At 39.5% G+C, this 21,212-nt stretch overlaps 1 protein-coding gene across 2 annotated transcripts in view; it reads right to left on the reverse strand.

The window, feature by feature from the left end:
• Positions 1-19,854, reverse strand: part of Snca (synuclein alpha) — a 102,856-nt gene extending 83,002 nt beyond the window's left edge. Inside the window, exons 1-4 of one of the 2 annotated variants that reach the window (XM_042273384.2) lie at positions 19,721-19,854; positions 17,441-17,587; positions 9,224-9,265; positions 3,651-3,793 (exon numbers count right to left, since the gene is read on the reverse strand). In XM_042273384.2, coding sequence (XP_042129318.1) covers positions 3,651-3,793; positions 9,224-9,265; positions 17,441-17,561 — 306 coding nt within the window. In that variant the 5' untranslated portion in view covers positions 17,562-17,587; positions 19,721-19,854. Of the gene's footprint in view, positions 1-3,650; positions 3,794-9,223; positions 9,266-17,440; positions 17,588-18,782; positions 18,964-19,720 lie in introns of those variants that run through there. The other variant, XM_076566873.1, reaches the window with a different exon arrangement.
• Positions 19,855-21,212: the final 1,358 nt, after the last annotated feature.

The raw sequence follows: 21,212 nt of genomic DNA on the forward strand, positions 1-21,212 counted from the left end.
AGGCCCCATGCCCTGCAACAGGTGACCAACACACAAGGAACTCGGTGGCATCTTCAGAGGTTCTTTGTCTGATAATGTTGTGTTAGGGCATTTTTTTAATGTTATAGGTCTTTGAGTATAGATTATGGCTTCTGGTTTTATGAGGGTTTGGGGGGAATTCCTGTGTGTGTATATATGTGTGTCACTGTGTCCATATGTGTTTTTCATGCTTTTTCTTTGGCTCTTTTTCTTCTGTATGTTCTGTTTTATCTAGTTTTATTATTATTCCATAGTTGCCTGTTTGTTTTCTAAGGATAGACAGAAAGGGTGCAGATGTGAATGGGAAGGGAGATGGGGAGAAACTGGAAGCAGTTGGGCAAGGGGAAGCTATATTCAGGATATATCATATGAAAAAGATCTATTTTCAACAAAAGAAAAAATGAACAAAAGGAGCTGCACAGTTGGCTCATTGGGGACTGTGATTGATGCACTAACATGGGATCCTGAATTTAGAACTCCAACACCCACATGAAAAATCAGGCATGGCACAGCACATCTGCAAACCCAACACTGGGAAATGGACACAGATAGGTCCTGAGAAAACTGACTGAAAAAGATATCCTAATGTCAACCTATGGCCTCTGTACATGCCTGTACAACAAGTGCATTTGCATATCACACACATACACTCACACAATCCACAGATACACTACATACACCATACACACATGAGTACCACACACACAAACTCACATGCATATACACATATACACATGCAAACCACACATAACACCCACACATGCATGTGCACACACACATGCACACTCACAATGAATTAATTATGTAGATAAACATTTATCAAAGAAGACACACAAGTGGCCAAAGGGTACATGAAAACCATTCATCACTGACCATTAAGAAAATTCAATTCAAAACCATAATGACATATTGCCTTATATCCATTAGACTGGCCATCTAAGAAACAGATGTCAAGTATCATGATGGGGAGGACAGGGAAGCTTGAGCTCCAGCTGTTAAGAATGTAACTGATTGAGCCATTATCAAAACTGTATGCAAGTTCATCAAACAATAAAAGCATAACTACCATGTAGTCTGGCAATCACAGGTATAAAGAAATAAACCACTCACAATAATCAAGATATGCAAGCATGCAAAAAATAATCAGCAGCTGAATAGGTAAAGAAACTGGTGTGTGCACCTGTATGCAAATGAAATGCTATTCAGCCTTTAAAAGGCCTTTACAGAGAAGGAAATCCTTGCATTTGCCATAGCATGACTAAACCTTGAGGACATCATACAATAGAAAGTAATCCAGATGCAGAAAGGTGTGATTTCTCTTCTGTGTGAATCTAAAGACATTCTATTCTATCCTATTCTAAAAACTTCAAGGACATAAAAACAGATTAGAATGGTGGTTATCAGGGGCTAGGAGATGGGAATATATGGCCAGATAGTGGTCCTAAGATATAAAGATTCATTTTGGGGGAAGGGAAGGAAGGGAAGGACCTAGAAACCTAATATGCAACACAACTGTCACAGTTAGTAGTGCTTTGTTGTATACCTAAACTGTCACCGCAATAAGATAAAAAGTCATGTAAGGTGTTGACTATGTTAATTATATTGACTGAGGCAATCATTTGAGGATGTATGTATACTTATTAAAACATGGTGCTGTGTTCCATAAATACAATTTTCTTTAGTTAATTGTACCTAATTAAAGCTGGGGGCAAATCTCACCTTAGATATATGAAATCATATCTCTCCATTGATACTAAAATGGATAGAAGATACAAGAGCAGCGATGTCCTAAAGAAATGAATTTAGGGACTAACAGCCTAAAGAAATGAACTATTATAGCTTAGTTCTAGAAAAGAAAACACAAACAAGAAGGAAGGAAGGAAATGTGCCTGCACTCTCATCTCCCAGGAAGCAATGAGACAAATATCCCCAGGAAGCATGATGGATTAATTCAAAGTTTGTCACCTCTTTCCCTGGTGTTGCTGGTCCTAGAGATCCCAAACACCAAGAGAATGGCAGTGTGGTTAATCCACTTGTATGAGCAAGAAGTCTATGATCCCCACTGGTCAAATCCCTGTGCTTCCAAGTTTCTTAAAGACTGTACATAACCATTATTTCTTAAAAATAGGCAAAATGGGATCACTGACAATTGGCTATAAAATAAATAAATAAGTACTTATTTCTCTTTATAAAGATCAGTTTGATTAGAATCTGAAAGATGAAATAAGATATTTCACATTCCATTAGGAAAAAATTTGATATTTTTTATTTAAACTGTGGATATGTTTAGCATCAAGAAATATGGCCACAACTACTGGCATTTATTTGAGTATTTCTTGAGATTTTATAGATACTTAGAATTTCATCACTAAATTGGGTTTATCAGCTTTCTGATAAAGTAGTAGAATTTCCTCATTACTTATGGAAGGGCCTTAGGCACTGAGCACAAGCTCTCACACTTAGCAAATGGCCCATTATAATATGAAGATCAACCATTTAACCCTAAACCCACTGGGTTTAATCTCAATTTCTTCAATTTCCATGTTTATGGATTCATTTTCATACTAGAAAATTTTAAGAACATACAATACCCATAAGAGAAATATCTGAAAATGTTTCATTTTGTAACATTGGTAGGTTTCTGCTTTAGAACATTAAAATAAAGATTGGTACTTATAGAGATAAAAAACAAGCCCAAGTTGATAGGAAGTATTTTTAATGAACCATTTGCATATTTTAAATACAAGCAAAGTGGAAAATGGAATAATATATGCTGCCCAGCCTTTCTACATCCAAAGCAATGAATTCTTCCACTAACTGTAGTACATAATTCAATCTATATAACAATATGAAGTTATGCATTGGACATGGGTAGGAAAGTGATAGTTCAGATAGATGTGTGCTAGAATCATCCAGTTAACTCCAACAGGCTGAAGGATCTTGATACTTCCCCTCTACAAATTCTACATTGTAAAATCAGGAAATAGTTTTCAAACAAGATTATGTTGATGGCCTTCTTTTTGCCCTTTGGTATTTTGGTTCTTGTGTTTTTCTGATAGAGACTCCATTGTTATACCTCGAATATGTCATTGGAGCCCCATATTTATCCAGAAACAAATTTAAAATTCTGGAAATGTAAGAATCACCATATGAAACCATGATCTGTGTCTGGTATACACTTTAAGTCTCTCAGTTTGCAAAAGCATGTGTTTAGTAATGGGTTAATATCTGATATGCAAATATGTCATTTAGTAAGAGATTGTGTCATTACAAAGAAATCAAAGATCTTCATTCTAGAAATTCAAGAATTAGCACAGAAACAAGTTGCTATTTCCACAAAGAGGAATTCCAGACCGACCATTCATGTGAAAGCAGCCATTCTTTCTGAAATGTCACCAATTCTTTAGCACTTATGATATTGTTCACTTCTGTAGTTTTCTTCCAGAACTTAAAACAATCAGGGATATTGTACAGTGTGCATGACATTCCCTCCCCAGGGTTAACAGTTTGTCAAAATAAGAGCTATATAAAAGTCCTTCCTGCAGTGTACATCTTGTGGCTGCTTTCTGATGCATTAGAGGGATCATGGTATCCAAGGTTTAATCATTGTAATATATAACAGGCAGCCTTACCTTGCCCAGCTGGTCCTTCTTGACGAAACCGGTGGCAGCAGCAATGTTCCCAGCTCCCTCCACTGTCTTCTGGGCGACGGCTGTCACACCAGTCACCACTGCCCCTCCAACATTTGTCACTTGCTCTTTGGTCTTCTCAGCCACTTAAGAAAATCAAGAGCAACAGCATATTAAAAGATGGTGGTGGGGCAGACTTTAAAAAATCCCAGTTCCAGCAGCTGTCGATTTGTAGAGACACACATGCCATAGGCAACAAGAGTCTGGGGAAACAAGACACCAAGGTAGAAGCGACATGTTTCAGCCAAACACTGGATCTGAGTTATCATTATGCATAGATTAGAAAATATGGAGAGTGTAGTATAACACAGTGCAAACAAGATTTGGTTTGCATAGAAGCAAATGGACAGAAAACAACACACTAGGTACAGTGCCAAGTTGTCTGATCATCTCAGCATTATTTCAGGTTCAATGCCAACTCTTTTGGTCTCATTTACCAAGTTCACATCTGTGATCCCTTCTCAGTAAACACTACTCACACATTTAGTATCACTACTTGAATGTAAAAAATTCAAAATGTTCCTAAATTCTTAACTTTGGAGCACCACCAATGTGATACTAGCACAAAGTTTCACATCATGAACTTTGTTACATGCTCAGAATGATTCTAAATTAGAGTATGACATGGCCTTCAGACAGTATGTACAGGGTATATGTAATATAAGGGAATTTCACGTTTAGACTTAGGTCCCACTGCCAAGATGTCTCATTATAGGTGTGCAACTCAAAAGTAGTTGAAATATAAAGCAAGTCTTGCCTTTAAGCGTCTCTGAAAAGGAGGCCCTACATGCTCATACACACTCCTCAGATGTTTTGGGGATAGGTGATAGAAGAAGACATGGTAGAGGAAAAAAGTTGCTTCTTTTAAAAGATTATTGTTTTAATTAAGTGTATTTGTGTCTGGTGGGGGCAGGTAGGTGCCCAGGTGTGCAGGTGCACAAGGATGCCAGAATGTGCAGTCAGATCCCCTGGGGCTGGAGTTATAGGAGGATGAAGGCTTCCCAGCATGGGTGCTGAGAACATAATCCTGGTCCTCTGGAAGAGCAGCAAGTGCTCTTCAACACTGAGCCAGCTCTCCAGCCAAACAAAAATGTTAAGACAAAATTTCAGCCACTTTAATGGAAGCAGAGAAGCTAGAATTTTAGTAAGTGAGAAAATGAGGAGATTTACTGAGCATACTTATATTTTATTTCCATGAAAAAATAGAGCTCTTTAATATGTTTTTTAAACAGGTTAAAATTCAGAGAAGATACTACAAAATAGTTCAGGTGGGATTTATTAGCAGAGATTTATATTCATATAAATTCTCCCTGCCATCCTAGAAGTATGCCTAATTGCTAAGCCAGTCTTTCTTAACCAATTCCATGTATGTATATAACAGAAACTCAAAAGGAAATATCTTTCCACTAACTCCAGAGTTCCATGCAAGATGAACATGAGACCCCACTTGTTAAATAATTCTAAGTTAAATAAGTAAAAGAGCATGTCTGCAACCAAACGTCTACATTCTATATTCACAAAGCCTGATGTCTTCCAGCTCTCATCTGCAATGATGTCATGCTTGCCTTTCATTTACTCTACTTTTTTTTTTTTTTTTTGGTTTTTTTTATGGGGGGGAGGGAGGTTGCGGGTTTTTTGGTTTTTTGTTTTTGTTTTTGCCTCAAATTTCAGTTGTTTGAGTTCATACACTCCCTGTGTTTTCTCTCCTAAGCAAATTTTATGCTTGTTTTTCTTCATGCTCTCCTGAGAAGCCTGTGTCCTCATACCCTGTGGAGAGGAATCACACCACATCAGCTATTCACATGCCTACCGCACTTATACAGAGTTCACATCCTCAGCCAGAAAGGCCAGTAATCCAATGATGTGGGCAAAGAAAATTAATTTGGAAGGGACAAGTTCTGTAAATTGAAGTTAGGTTGGCTTATAATGGCACTGCCTTACCCCTTAGGTCAGGCAGTGTAAGGACGCCTGAAGGTCATGGAGACGGCAACCAGCATTCACAAAAGTGACTCCATAGCTGCCTTTCAGGTTTGAGCTCTGGAAGTCTGCCTATGGACTCCCTGCCATTCTGTATGCTTTCTGAAGAGCACCGGGTATCCACGGTATAATTTTAAAGGCCAGAGCAAAGCAATGTTAGAAAATTTGCTTTTAAATGTTGCTGGAATCATACTGAATTCTGTTTCAGGTTGTTATTTTTTCTTCCAAGAATACGATAAAAAGTTTTGCTTGAGATTAACATTTTCTTGTTATAAAAACATCTCAAAGCAAGGCAAAATAGGTTTTGCCTTTTTACATATTCATATTTTCTGCCAGCCATAAACTTTACTTTTTGTGCACACTTCTTTATATAAATATCAATTTTATTCTTGCTGTTTTTAAAACACAAAAATTGTACAGTAAGTGTAATTTATGCATGATTCCCATTTTTCTGTTTTATCATAATAATAAATAAATAACATTATAAAATGACAGCTTAGGATAGTGATACAGATATGCTTATAAAGATATGAATATAAACATCTGTAGGACTATATTTTGCCTTTAAGACCTTTACACTGTTTATGTATTCATCGACACTGCCTTAGAAAACTAAAGGAGACAAACTTACTTGTGCTTTCTTCATTCAATAAAGGACATTTACTTTGTAGCTAAAGACCTTATAATCAGGATCAAAAGAGTATTTTCCTAATGTCTTAGTTAGAGTATCTATTGCTGCAATGAAACACCATGACCATAAAGCAAGTTGGGGAGGAAAGGGTTTATTAAGCTTACAATTTCACATTGCTGTTTACCACTGAAGGAACTCAGGACAGGAACTCAAACAGGACAGGATCATGGAGGCAGGAGCTGATGCAGAGGTCATGGAGGGGTGCTGCTTACTGGCCTGCTTCTCATGGCTTGCTCAGCCTGCTCTTCTATAGAACCCAGGACCAGCAGCCTAGGGATAACACCACCCACAATGGCCTGGGCCCTCCCCCATTGACCACTAACTGAGAAAATGTTTTACAGCTGGATGTCATGGAGGCATTTCCTCAGTGAGGGTCCTTCCTCTCTCATGACTCTAACTTGTATCAAGTTGACACATAAAACCAGCCACCAGTGGTAGGTAATGGTGTAAGCTGTAGGAGAGTCTCTTGCTTCTTTGTGTAAATATCACTAACAATAATAGAAACATTTACTGAGCAGGTATGATGCACCTGTAATGTGCATTTTATATCTAGCACAATAAACCACCGACTCTCCCTCTATTCTAATACTAAGGTGGTTACCAGAAGCATTTGTTCCTGTAATACAAATTTAGGTTTTATATTAAATAATACTACTCAATAAATTAAGCAATTTATTTATATGCAGTGGGGAGGAATGGTACTTTCTGTGGCCTCTTTTTGACAATGCATTTATTCATAGCCAGACTAACTGTGATAGCATGTTTGATATCATACTACTGCCAAAGTTCTTAACTGCTGGAATGGCAGCACATGTTGCCTATACTCACATCACTATGTTCTTGCTGCCTAACAGTGTCTCTCAGAGTGCTTAGTGAAACACTAGATTCATATGATACAATAAACACTGAAAGGAAGTTTCATTAGTGAACGTTTCAAGATCCCTGGATTATAGGATATTATGTGTGTTTATTTATTGTAAGCCATCTCAAATTCTTTAGTAGACTAAAGCGAAACTACAGTATATAAAAATTTTAAACATTATAAAACTATGGAAACATAAGCTTGCTGACTATTATTCTTTAGAAAATATTTGCAAAATATTGTCTATTGCATAAACACACCTTCCCTCCCTCCCTTCCTCCCTCCCTCTTTCTTGCTCCACCTGCCCCCATTCTCTTTCACACACAGAAAAAAAAAAAAAAAAAAAAAAACCTCTTGTTCTACATCCTACTATTCAAGAGGACACTAAACATTTCCAAACTTGTCTACAGAGAGCTCTGCAGCCTGTCCCCATAGAAGACTCTAAACCTCTCCCCTTGGCTACCTGTACCCTTTGACTACCTGTGCTGTGAACAATGTGGCTTCTCCCTCAACTATCAAAACTGAAAACCATTACTCTAAGGTGAGGACTCTTCCTGATACTCACCACCTGTTTAATCTCTGCGTCTTATTACATTCGTGTTTAAGTTTGCCTTTCTTTCAGCCTCCAGAGACCAAGAAGCCTATTTATTTGTCTCACTGTCTGCACTTCCTGTTGGCCAGCAGCAGAGAGAAGAAGGCATCAGCACTGTGAGCTTCGAGCCTGTGGTCCTGGGCTTTGATTTTTACTCTTGAGGCCTCATTCTTTATCAGAACCTTGTACTAAAAGGGATGAAGCTATTTTCTTCCTCTGCTGGCCAAAGTTGCTCAGGAAAGGGTCGCTGGGAGACACAAGTTGTCCCTGTATAATACAGTGGATTTGCTTTCAGTTTTCAAGGTCGTTCATAGATGAGAAAATTAAACCCAGGGAAAGACAGGATGCCAGCAGAAAATCAGGCAGCAATGAAGAATAAACAAAAATCTGAATCAAGCCCTGACTCTGGCACTTGAATATTTCCCATGCTGAAGTAAGAGTAACATTTTCCCTGTTTCTGTTTTGTAGGTTGTTGATGGGCACTTGCTATGCTGCGTGGTTTTATCATGGCCAAGGCTTCCCGAACAATTACATTCCTGACAGGTCTGTTCTCACCACGGGAAGTCTGATGCATGATGAATGTACATTAGGAGCTGCAGCCAAGCTGTGGCAACTTGATCATATTTGTTTTCTCTTTTGTTTTCCTAGGCTTTTATTACTCATCCTCCTACCATTGCCACAGCATCTTTTCATTCTTGTTCTTTATTGTAACTCTCACTTTAGGGTTATTGAAATTCTTTCTACAATTATGCCAAATGGACATAAATACATTAAAAACTATATTTTTTTAAATAACATACTCCTAAAGATATTTTCTAAAAAGAACTCTTAATCAGATGAAAGGTTATAATTAGTTTAATTTATGGTCCAAATACCAAACACTGGAGAAATATTTATATAGAACATTAAAAGAAACAATAATATTATTAATTTTATTTATTTTGCTATTTGTGTGTTTTGTCTTGTTTTGTTTTGTTTTAGCCAAATACTCAAATACCAAACCATTAGGATTAAATACGGCTGGCAAATTTAAAGCCATTATTCTTCACCATTAGACTTTTGGGCTATAAGTCTTTAATCCATATTTGCCTATTTAAAAATACTTCATAAACAATAAGATTTAAACAAGGCTAGTATGCAAGGTACATTGGCACATGGCTATGATCCCAATACTTAGAAGGTTGAAGCAGAACCCAGTCTGGCCTACATAGCAAGACTCAGTCTCAACAAACCAAAATAAATAAAAAAAAATTGATACACTAAAAAATAAACTGGCCAATGTTCTTCTGCAGACAGTGGTTTTGACAGCTGTACTTTGAACCATAAACATAAGGTGCAGTTGGCCCAGAGGGCATTTTGTGTATCACCCCTGGATAAAAGCCAATGAAACTTACCTGTGGTGACTCCATGAACCACTCCCTCCTTAGTTTTGGAACCTGAAAAACAAAGAAATTGAATGCGTAAGTCTTAAACTGTCCTTTGATTTCAAGTCAGACAATTAAAATATCTCAATATTTAAAAGTTCATGTACAAAGATAACCTCAAAAGACAAGCAAAACCAAGCACACACAAAACCCACTGAACTGGGAAGATCCAACCACCAGAACATAGGAAAGCTAGCAGGGGCCTCTCCAGGTGAGTTCAGCAGGGAAGGCTGGAGAGCATAATTAACGTGCAGCAAATTAAGTTAGTCAGCAGTATGAAACTCCTGTGCTGTTCCAGTGTGGTGCTCATAGGCAGCAACAGGGCACTGTGTAACTCATAAAGCTACAAGAGAGTTTAATGATGCTTGTCATAAAGATCTGACAAGTATTTTGTTTGTTTGTTTGTTTTTGTTGTTGTTGTTGTTGTTTTGAGACAGGATTTCTCTGCATAGCCCTGGCTGTCCTAGAACTCCATCTGTAGACCAGGCTGGCCTTAACCTAAGAGATCTGCCTGCCTCAGCCTCCCACGTGCTAGGATTAAAGATGTGTGCCACCATGCCCACCAATATCTGACAAGTATTTGAGGTGAGAGATGTCTAATCTGACCACACTGTAAACATGTATGGAAACATCACAAGGAGATTCACTGATAGGTAAACATTTTGTGCCTTCGTGTGTCAGATAAATGTAAACTTAATTTTCAAAAAAATAAAAATAAAAACAAGATTTTCACAAAGCATAATGGCTTTTTATCTAACCCTTGCTTGATACTTCATATATCGACTTACCAAAGGGTGCGATATCATGGGGCTTAGGAAGACTCTGTGGGCAGCCCTGTACACGCTGCAGAAGCACAGCAGAATAGAGACCGGCCAGGCCACAACACACAAACAGAAGGAAAGAAGGTACCAGTGTCTGCCCAACCTCTGCTACAGGTTCACTTCATCTAATCTCTAAAACAGCCATTCAATGTCCATTTCATACATAAGGAAATTAAAAACCATGATTAAGTGATGTGTCTAATATTAAGTAATAGCATGATATGGGCACAATGTCTGTATGTAAGATAAGAATCTCACCTTTGTCATTACTAAACAAATAATGATTGCACATGTTACTAAAATTGTTTGTAAAGCATTTTAATCATAACCTCTCTAATGCTAAGTTTCTTCAGTATAATTCACACCTTTTGAATTAATGATTTCTGGAGATTTGAGGTTGATTTGAAAAATTGGTATATATATATATATATATATATATACCAGAGTCTCTTCTTCCATTCATCCATTGGTGAGTAGCTGAGTAGCTGGGCTGATTTCACAATGTTCCAGGGTTGAATGGACAAATAAACATGGGTATGCAGTATATCATTATTGTATGCTGGCTCTGGTATTTACACAGAAGTGGCAGAGAATTCTCCATGCACAATTCATAATTCATTTTTACTCAGTCATAATGAAGAATGAAATGATGATATGTGTAGGAAAATGGATGGGTCATTATGTTAAGTGAAATGAGCCAGCTCACAAAGATAAATATGGCATCATTTTTTTCTCTCATGTGCAATATAGAGTGATTAAAAAAGGAATGCAAAAGTAACAGAACACTACTAAAGATGTGGAAAAGAAGGGCAAGGGAGAGAAAGAATAGTAGAGGAGGGTTTAGAGTCAAAGTGAATATATGCATTGTGAATAATTATATTGTACATACTTATATTAAAATATCCTTATGGAACAGTACCATGAACAATGAGTATACACAATGAAAATAAAACAGCAGTAATAACAAAGGAATATTAAAAGGATTGTCTCTACAAACAATAAAAAAAACTGAGCAATAGAAGGGTGTATACAACCCCTGTATAATAAATGCATGTGTGGGAGAATCATAATGAAACCTCTCACTTTGTGCAATTAATATCCACAATTTATATATACACATATATACAATATAAATACACACACACGCACATATATATATATATATATATATATATATATATATATATATATATATACACACACACACAATACAAATTTTAAGTGCAAGTTATCCTATAGGGCTGAAGACATAATTCTTGGTACACAAATGTTTCCAGACGTCCAAGGCCCTGGATTTGATCCTCAGCATTAACAAGACAACAAAGAAGAAAAGAAGAAAGATGGGGAGAGAGGAACATTGACTATCATAATACTATCTAGACAGAGAAGAATGTGAAGGATAAGAGAAAATAAGGACATACAGACTGAAAAAGATTTAGGTCTGTGCATGGAAAAAATCTAACAATTTGTATTTTTAAAAAGCACTATTTAGAAAAAAAATTCTGGCTAAGTGTATAGGAAATAATTAGAAAAAAAAACTAGAACAAAACCATATCATAAATATATCTTCCTAGAAGCCAAGTGCAGAGTAAATATAAAGTACAGATATTAACATTTGTAATGAACTCTGTGATTCTTGTACAAATCAAATTCTTCTGTTTTGGAATAAACACTATGGCCAAATGCAACATGTGGAAAGGGGGTGTTTATTTCAGCTTGCAGTTTAGAAGTGCATCATCTAGGGAAACCAAAAGTAGAAACTCAAGCATGGCAAGAACCTGGAGGCAGGAACTGATTCAGAGGCCTTGGAGGAACAATGCTTACTGGCTTCCTCTCCATGCCTGTTTTCTTATAGCACCCAGGACCACCTGCCCAGGGGTGGTGCTGCCACTCACAATGGGCTGGGCCCTCCTTCATCAGTTAGTCATCAAGAAAATACCCTCACAAAAATCTCACAGGTCCATCTAATGAAGGTACTTCCTCAGGTGATATATCCTTTTCCCAGGTATTTCTACCTCATGTCACATTGACAAACACTAACTAGCATATGATGTGATTTCTAATTCCAAAATTGTTTAAATTTCAGGTGTGCATTCCTACAATCTGAATAATATGATCAATAAAATAATCTAATTAGATGTACAAAAGTATGTGAAAGCATTTAGAAAATATTTTTGAACAAATATAAGCATAGCCTCAAGTGAAATTTGTATATATCATATTTAAAATTATATTTTAAAAGGGGTCAATTCAACTCCCTACTTCAAAAAAAAGCATATGTAGGAACTTTCATCTTGAAAATAAAGACCCCCAATACAGAGTCCAGGTTTCAACACTCACTTCACTAAAGAATAATCAAATCTGCATCATTAGTAAAAGAATCACAAGAAATAGTTCAAGTAAAGCCCCAGACTTGATGAGAGCTCTGGTTCTTACACACACAACACTTACAAAGGAAGAACTGGAGCTGAAACCAGAAGATAGATCACCAAACTAGGAGAACAGAGTGAAGGGCATACTAGCTGGCATGAATGGGCATGCCCCAGTGTTTTACATGTGTGCTGTCTATGTGTATTTCACAGGCACTGTTCATTTTGCAAGGCACTCTAGAGCTGGTGCAGAGAACATGACCTAATAATGAATGGGTAAACTGCATAAGCAAGGGAAGGCTCGGGGCTATTATTCAAATTATTAAATGCTCTCAGCCATTTCTACGTATGTTGGGAAATGATAAAATATTAAAACTAATATTTACCTTACATTTTGTAGATTAAAATTTTTATTTTTTGCAAAAAATAAAACGTATTAAGTAGTTTCAACAGTGCTTGCCTTCTTCTTATTGCATATGCCTTATGGAGTGGGTATCTCTTTCATCCTATGTGTGGATTAGAGTCCACATTGGCAGAGGGACTGCAGGGCAGCAGGAACAACTGAGAGCTTGCATCTTGATCCAAAATCAGCAGACCAGGAGCACACTGGGAATGATGGGTGGCATTTGAAGCTTCATAGCCTGCCCCTGTGACACACCTTCTCCAACAAGGCCACACCTCATAATCCTTCCTAAACAGTTCCATTAGTTGGGACTAAGCTCATGAACCTCTGGGTAGCATTCTCATTCAAACTACCACAACGCTTCTTCATGTCATGATCTGTCCCTGACAGTTCCTTTAGCATGGGATTGAGATGGCAATACTTCCTTTGAGGCAATAGCTTCTGGTATATCACATTCTCAGTGTATGCTTACGCATTCACCTCCAGACCTTTAACTGCATGTATACTATCTAGGACTGAAAAAAAAAAAAAAAAAAAAGACCACATCTGCTATCTCTATTCTTTGTTAAATTGACAAACACTAACCAGAATATGAAGTAATTGCTAATTCCAAAATTATTTAAAATTCAGTTGTACATTTCTGCAATCTGAATAGTGAACTGCTTCTTCTACAAAGCAATTACTGGCAGCATTTTTTACTTTGTTGCTTTGATACGCTTTCACCTCTGCTGGTCAGTTTTCTTTTTCTGGAATGCATTTCTGTAAAATATCACATAGGTTCCTTGCCAGGGGACAGCAGACAACACACCCACAGGTGTTGCTGTTCGTGAGAATTGTGTAACAGATGGAAAGTGGCAACCCACCAACAAATTCCGAATGAAGTGATTTAACTTAGTCACCTATTATAATAGGCCTTGGTTCTTTGTGTGATGATTTTGAGGGTGAAGAGCGAGCAGTAAAGTTTGTACCTTGCAAATTTGCTCTTAATTTATGCACTGCAGTAACAGATATTTAAATTGTGTTCTTCGGGGTGGGTGCTATTAAAGTCACAACTGGAAGCTGAGTAGACTGCACAAGTAGTCATGCAGCTTGTGCAAGGGAAGGCTTCTCTTCTGTATCCTTCCCCTTCACTACAGCCTTTCAGACCATGACTAACAGAAAGACGTGCTCACTGCTCACCCAAGTCTATCTGCTCCGCCTCAGCAGTAGGGAGAAGTTGACATTTGATAAATCATGGAATGCCTTTTTAACGGAAGACAAATGAGACTCTGTTGAAGCTGCTGTGTCTCAAAACAATACCTCATCTTTGTTTTCATAGTTATCAGTTAAGCTATAAATGATAAGTTACCTTCAGTTTGCAGGTGATAATATATAGCTAAAAAGTAGGTGGCAAGTGGCAAGTGAGAAGCAAGACATGAAAGCTGGGGGACGACACAGAGGATGGCTTCTCTAAGATGAGGTGCCCTGCCCCCAATCTTGTCTTGTTTTTTCAGATGTCACAAGGGTGTAGACTGGAGAGGGAGGGCTGTGAGGACCCTGCTGTAACATTGTTTCCTATGTTGACTCTCTCCCCGCCTGTAATAAGCCTCACATGTGAGACTTAAGAGTTGGATACGTGGCCACAGCCGCTCACCAAGCAGTAAAACAGAATTTGAGGGTGATTATTCTTCAAATTAATGCTACAAAACTAACATTATGGGAAGAAAAAATTTGACTTTAATCTTGATTTATGACTATATGTCCTGTGATTGAGATTGTTGTTTATAAAACTGAAATATGTTAATCGAAATTTTCATACAACTATCACAAAGGGAAACAGCACATTGGCTACTGTGGCAGCTAGTTCTTCAATAACTTAAAAGGCAGCTGTCCAAAGCACTTGTTATACGGGGATGAGATGAGGCGTCTGCCGAGCCCTTTCAGCCATTAGTGAAATTTAAGTTTTTCTTTGATTACTTCTAATCTTTTTTTTTTAATCTTTTGATTTTCTGGTATAGAGATCTAACCCAGTGTTTGTTACATGCACACAGATAATCATTGTGCCACTGAGCCATAATTCCAGCCCAGATTATTTCTAAGCCTTCAGGCTAATTATTGGTAATAGTTTTATATATTAGATGAAAAAATAAGAAGAATTCATGTTGGTAAAGTAATTGTTGAGTTGAACAGCTTACCTGATAAAAGTCAAAGTTCCTAAATATGGAAGTTCACTCAGTTAACACATTTCCACAAAAGCTCTACAAAGCAATTGCATTTATCTGAACTAGATGTTTGTGGAAAAGGGAAGGAAGTCCAGAGATATTAAGTGACCTCCTTAAGATCCTAAAGGTAGAAGTTATGTAGCTTGGATTAAATTTAGGTTTTTATGCTAATAAGGCCATTGCCCAATTTCCTTTCACTTTTCCATAGCCTCCGAGTTAACTCCAGCTTATCATTTGGGTAAATAAAAAACAGAAACAGTGCCACACTGGTTACTTCATATGGTTATTTTCACACTTCAACAGCAGAGCTGATTATATGAAACATATTTGCTAAAATAAGTTTGAACGTTAACAAAAGTTGACCAAAGTCTGAACTATAATTCTTATCTTCGCACCTCACTTTTCATCCTAAATTCTATGCATGTGTTAAGCTTTTAATTAGACTCCAGAACATAATCAGCAATTGATTAATTATATGTGTTAAATGCAATAACAGATGTTGATAATTTTAATAGCATTAGACATATTGAAAAATTACACTTTCTATATAATTGCCTCACAGCAAACAACAGAATGAATCTTTGAAAAATGCAATCAACAATTAACAATAAAATACATAGGTGTTCTACTTGATAAACTCTGTTTATTATCTGGATAGAGTAATAAACTTCTAGATTCCCTTAAAATTAATGGTCCAGCCAAACAATGGTGGCACATGCCTTTAATCCCAACACTTGGGAGGCAGAGGCAGCCAGATCTCTGTGAGTTTGAGGCCAACCTGGTCTATAAAGCAAGCTTCATGACAGTCAGAGCTACAAAGAGAAACCCTGTCTCAAAAAAAAAGCATCAAAAGAGAAAAAACAAAAACAATAACAAAAAAAAGAAAATTATTAGTCTAAAAGGAAGAAAGATGTATTTATTAAGTAACTAAAGTAAAAAGTAAAAAATTTAGTCACGAGCCTATAATGGTTGAATGTGGGAGCCTTGAGCCCCCCCCAAAAAAATCTACAAATAACTGATTTCATATTTTGAATTCTATCTAAAACATTATACTTCACTGTTCACAAAAGAAGCACTTAACTCACACCTTTCTCTTGTAATATTCATTTCAAGACTTTCTGAAAAAATGTTTCAAGGTAGAAAAAGAGTGAAGTCAGCATAAAAATAATGTATGGAGAATGAGCAAAGGTGATCTGCTAGAGACTTTGAGGAGAAGCATTCATAAAAGTGTTCCCAAGTGTAAACTTCCCCACCAATCTGCTGGAGGCTCAGCACAGCTCCCTTCTCTTGACACTTCTCAGTGTGGCCTCACTGGCATTTCTGCCACCTGGTCTGCTCCATCTCCATTTGAACATTGACCCATTTGAATGCTGACCGTGGGCCTTCTACCAAGATAGATGTCCCCAGAGAAGGTGCGCGAAAGCTCAGAGACACCAAGAGGGGCAGGTGGGTCACACATCTGGGCTCCCGGGTGCACCTGTCTCCCTGCTGCAGATGAACGTGTGTACATGTGTGTCATTTCCTTCCCCCAAAGTATTGGAAGTGTGTCTAAGATTGCACCCAATTTACCGCAGGGGAAGACACAGAAGAGAGAGTGTTGACCTCTGTTTCAAGGTATACACTTAGGCACAAAAGGCACCAAGTGCCAACCTCTTATTGTTCCTGGCAGGTGACTACATACACACACACACACACACACACACACACACACACACACACACAAACTTCTGAGGTTCCTTGAGCTCCATCTCTAAAGGGAGATCCACTGAAGACATTTTCCTTTTCTCTATGTGGAAGCCAAAGTAGGTGTATTTTCACAGATATTAAATACAGTCACACTAAAGTCTTATTTTAAAATTATAGTTCATTTAAATTAGGAGGTATTATCTTCAATGATGATGAAAGAAGCCAAAGCCCCATGAGTCTTTGGGGCTCCTTGTTTTCTTTTGTGATAGGATTTCACACAGCCCAGACTGACCCTGACTTCACTATGTACCTGAAGATGACCTTCAACCCCTGATCCTTGGGCCTTCACTTCCCCAATGTTGGGATTGCAGGCAGGAGTCACCATGCTTGGTGCTGTGAAAGGGTTTGATTCATGAGCATAGTCTTAGCTATTTTTTCATGGGTTTCCAGCTCTAAAAATTCCAATGTAATCACACACAGGAACATTGAAAACTGAAATAAAAACCCTAAGTAACAAAATTAAGTACTCTAAGGAAAGAAAACATTGTTCCCATTTGTTTCTGAGATCTAATCAGCAGGTTCACATTCTCTCACCTCCACATACCTGTCACACTCCTGAGACGCAGTGATGTACATGAATCTGACACCACACACCGGCACTGAGTTATTAGCCATCCCAGCTCATCGGTCACAATGTCACTACCTACCTACATAGAGGACTCCCTCTTTTGTCTTTCCTGCTGCTTCTGCCACACCCTGCTTGGTTTTTTCAGCAGCAGCCACAACTCCTTCCTTGGCCTTGGAAAGTCCTTTCATGAACACATCCATGGTTTAAAGATGTATCTTCCTCCACACTAGAAAATACACAATACATTTTCAATTAAAAATTTGGGCAAAAGAAAACAAGATTAAAGCAGCTAGAGTGGGAAGAATAAAAAAAAAATGAGAAAGAAATCACTGAAAAATCAATAGGGACCACCCCCTCCCCCATACCTGTGTAAGTACACTTACATTTGTTTTTTGGTTTTGGGTTTTTTTTTTTTGTTTGTTTTTGTTTGTTTGATTTTTGTTTTGTTTTGTTTTTTAGGACTGGGAATGGTGTTACTTGTCAGCCGTTTCACTCAAATCTAAGAAAAGTCAAGTGACTTAAGGATGGGAGAGATCCAGATGGATCACCTGGCAGTTCTTACAGCAGTTGAGGAGTGGAGTTACATTGGAAGATGAATGACCTCTAACCCATCAAATCTCCGTGTCCCAGAGGCGGCATTCTAAGTAAAAAGCCTATCTAGAAAACAAGATGGTGTTGGGGGGGGGGGGTGAGGGTTGGGGGAAAGCTGAAGTCCGAGGCAAGAGTCAAAAGGATCCAGAGGGGGTTACTAACTGGTTAGTCTTTGGGGAGCAGAGGGAGGCGAACTGCTCACTTCAAGATGAAGGGAACAGTGGGCCAACTGCCAGCAGCCCAGCCTTTCTAATCTAGCAAGACCTTCCACCCACCACCAGCTCTCCAGTCTGCTATCTGCCCGGAGCAGGCGCTGTCCATACACTTAAGCAGTCTCACTTCGGCGCCACTCACCCTAGGGGCACTGTCCTCAACTGGAATCTGCTAGAAGACCACGCACCCCGGGCTCATTAACCCCTTATCACCTGTTGCCAAGTGTCCTCGGCACGTCTATCAATCACTGGCCAAATGCAGCCTCCTTACTCCACAGATAAAAGCTAGAACGCTCCCGGGGTGGGGGGTGAAAGTTAGATGCTCATGTTTCTCCCAACGCACAGCACCCAGCTTCCAGGACCCAGGACCCAGCACGAAACACCCTAGTGTTTCCTCTCGAAAAAGCAGATGCCACAGGCAGCCTGGCCTTTCCCTTGGGCTTTGCGGGGATGGAAGGGCCGGTCTCCAGCCGGAAGAAAGCCAAGTAATGTACTTTCCTCGCGCTGGCCGCGTTCCCACCGCCGAGGTAGCCTTGGCTGATCTCCTCCAGGCGTCCAGACTCCCCTTAGCCAGGGCTCTCCGGGATCCCCAGAGCTGTGAGATCTACAGGTACTTACCGGCGCCCTTGGCTTCCGCACAATTCCGATTCCTCCTCTTTCTAACGAACCCCTGATTTTAAATTCAATGGCAGTGAAAGGAAGGCTCTGGACGGAGGGGCAGGGGCAGCACCTGCTGGTCTCCTGCCGTCTGCTGCTGGGCGCTCTGGCTCCCGGGCTCCTCCACGTCGCCCCCGCAGCTGATTTGTCAGCGCCTCTCCCCGCCCCTCGCCTGCCTCGTGCCTTCGCCCCTTTCCTGGGGAGGGATGGGATGGAGACGCGGGAGGGCTGTGGGTACGAGGAGCGTGCTCCCCAGGAGGAGGGAAGAGAGCGTGGCCTGAGCTCCACCTCAAGTTCAGGGACCCTGGGCTCTATCGAGGGTGAACTTGGGCTGATGTCTGTCCTGCCCATCACCCCCCTTCCCTGCCTCCGCCTGTTCCAGGTTCCTCTCGGCGACCCTCCTCTGGGATGAGCTGGGACGCGGACCGCCTGAGGCTGCCTGTGTGCGGAGCCAGACCCAGGGGAGGGAGTACACACCCTTTGGGTTGCTTTTGTTCACACAGTCTGAGATTTCCATTTGTTTTTAAGCCTGCAAGGACCTCAAAGGGTTTTGAATGTGAAGAGGAGACGACTAAGGAAGAGTTACAGGTCGAGAAGGCAAGGGGAGCCTCAGCAAATCCTCTTTCCGACTCCACTATCACCATTTTCTTTTCCACCAATCAGCAGCTGCCAGGCGCTGATTTTTTTTTTTTTTTCCCCATCTGTGGAGCAAGGAATAAATATCCCCCAACCGTCGAAAACCAGCTGCCTAGAGTTGTTTTGGCTCTTGAAATGTGGCTTACTGTAGAGATCCACATACAAGCTTGGGAGATAACGCCTGTGGGATTCACCCTCCGGGACCTTCAGAGGCAGTTTCTTCCTCCGCCCCCAGGGATAGGCAGATTTTGCACACCTCTTACCTTTCCGACTTCTGGCTGCTTGGAGCTCCAGCTGACAAACCCTTCTCCCAGCCCCAGGACACACGCAGATGCACACGCTCCCAGACAGTCTTTGTGTTGCTTAACACATCTCCACTTCTTTCCGAGCTGAGCAGAATACCTAGGTTCCCATTGCTGACTAGAGCGGAGAACTAAGCTCCTCCCCCCCCGCGGGACGATGTTGTTGCTTCCCTTTCTTGTGTTCTGAACTTGTGTTGGACACTGAAAGCAAAATCAAGCTTTTGCTGTATTAAAAAAAAAAAAAAGTGTTGTAGAAGGAAAAAAGCTTTCTCTGATCTTTGCACTAGTTTGACTTCCGAATTCTGAATAACAAATAAATAATTAAGTTGAAATCTGAAAGACATTTTGAAAGGAGGGGAAAGGGGGAAAGCAGTTAATTTTTGAACCCTATAGAGAGGAGGCAGGTAGAACCACATATGCTGAGTAGAAGCCACGTGACCGAAATTCATTGCTTCAGCACCCCACGCATGCTTGGCTTCCTTTTATAAATCAACCTTCCCACGCAGTGGTCGCAAATATTGTGTTTACTTGAAATTAGAGGAAGAAAGTGGTGTTCCTGAAGTAGATAAGGTCAGATCCTGGGCCTTGGTATCCCTAATGAAGCAGGTTAGGACATCTGTCCTCAACAGGCCAGCTAAAGAGACATATAAATTGTACAGTGTGGGGGGCAGGGAGTTAGTCAATGTGTCCACATTGAGAAGAAGAGCAAAGAGGTCCAGTGCCCCCAAGTTCATCTTTGGGGACCTAATATGAGGTTCAGGTTTAAACAGATGGCAGGAAATCTGTATAACTAAGCAATCCTGGTCAAAGTGTGGTTCCAGCCATCACAGTTGTCCATGCTCCTGTCTCTTCTACAAGGTGTCTGGTTTGTGTGGACTCTGAAACTTCTTCCTAGGAGACATGCTGACCCTATATTGGGCACAGTGCTTCAACCTTTTCCTTCCCCCAGCAAATTCCTTTTCAATTTCAATTTCTTGGGGTCTATTGTTCAATAGTCTGAAGCCAGATGAAAGGACACACATGTCTCTTTAGGGTGACTTCTGCACAGGCCTATTTTGGTTGAACCTAGGAGCTGGTTCTCTGGCTCTCAGAACTTGACCAAGTTGTGTTCTGTTTTTCCTCAATTTTCTTTCATAAAAGGGAAAATAAACTGTGATGAAAATAAATTGCCACTCCTCTGAAATTTTGTTACGTAAAATGATCAAACTATACAGAGTGGTGTGAACAAGACTCCCACATGAATATCACTGGCTTCCACAATTTTTCAAAGCATGATTTTGTGCCATTAGTGTGGCTACTTTGTAACTAACACTTCCTCTCCTTATTGAGGTTTAAGCTTTACACATTTTTCCATCTGTGAACATTCCAGCACACATTCATAAAGATGAGTACAATGGAAATACCTCAATGACATCAGATGATATTCTATATTAAAATATAGTTCATAGAGTGA

This window comes from Peromyscus maniculatus, chromosome 3 (genome assembly GCF_049852395.1).
Source record: "Peromyscus maniculatus bairdii isolate BWxNUB_F1_BW_parent chromosome 3, HU_Pman_BW_mat_3.1, whole genome shotgun sequence".
Lineage (NCBI taxonomy): Eukaryota > Metazoa > Chordata > Mammalia > Rodentia > Cricetidae > Peromyscus > Peromyscus maniculatus.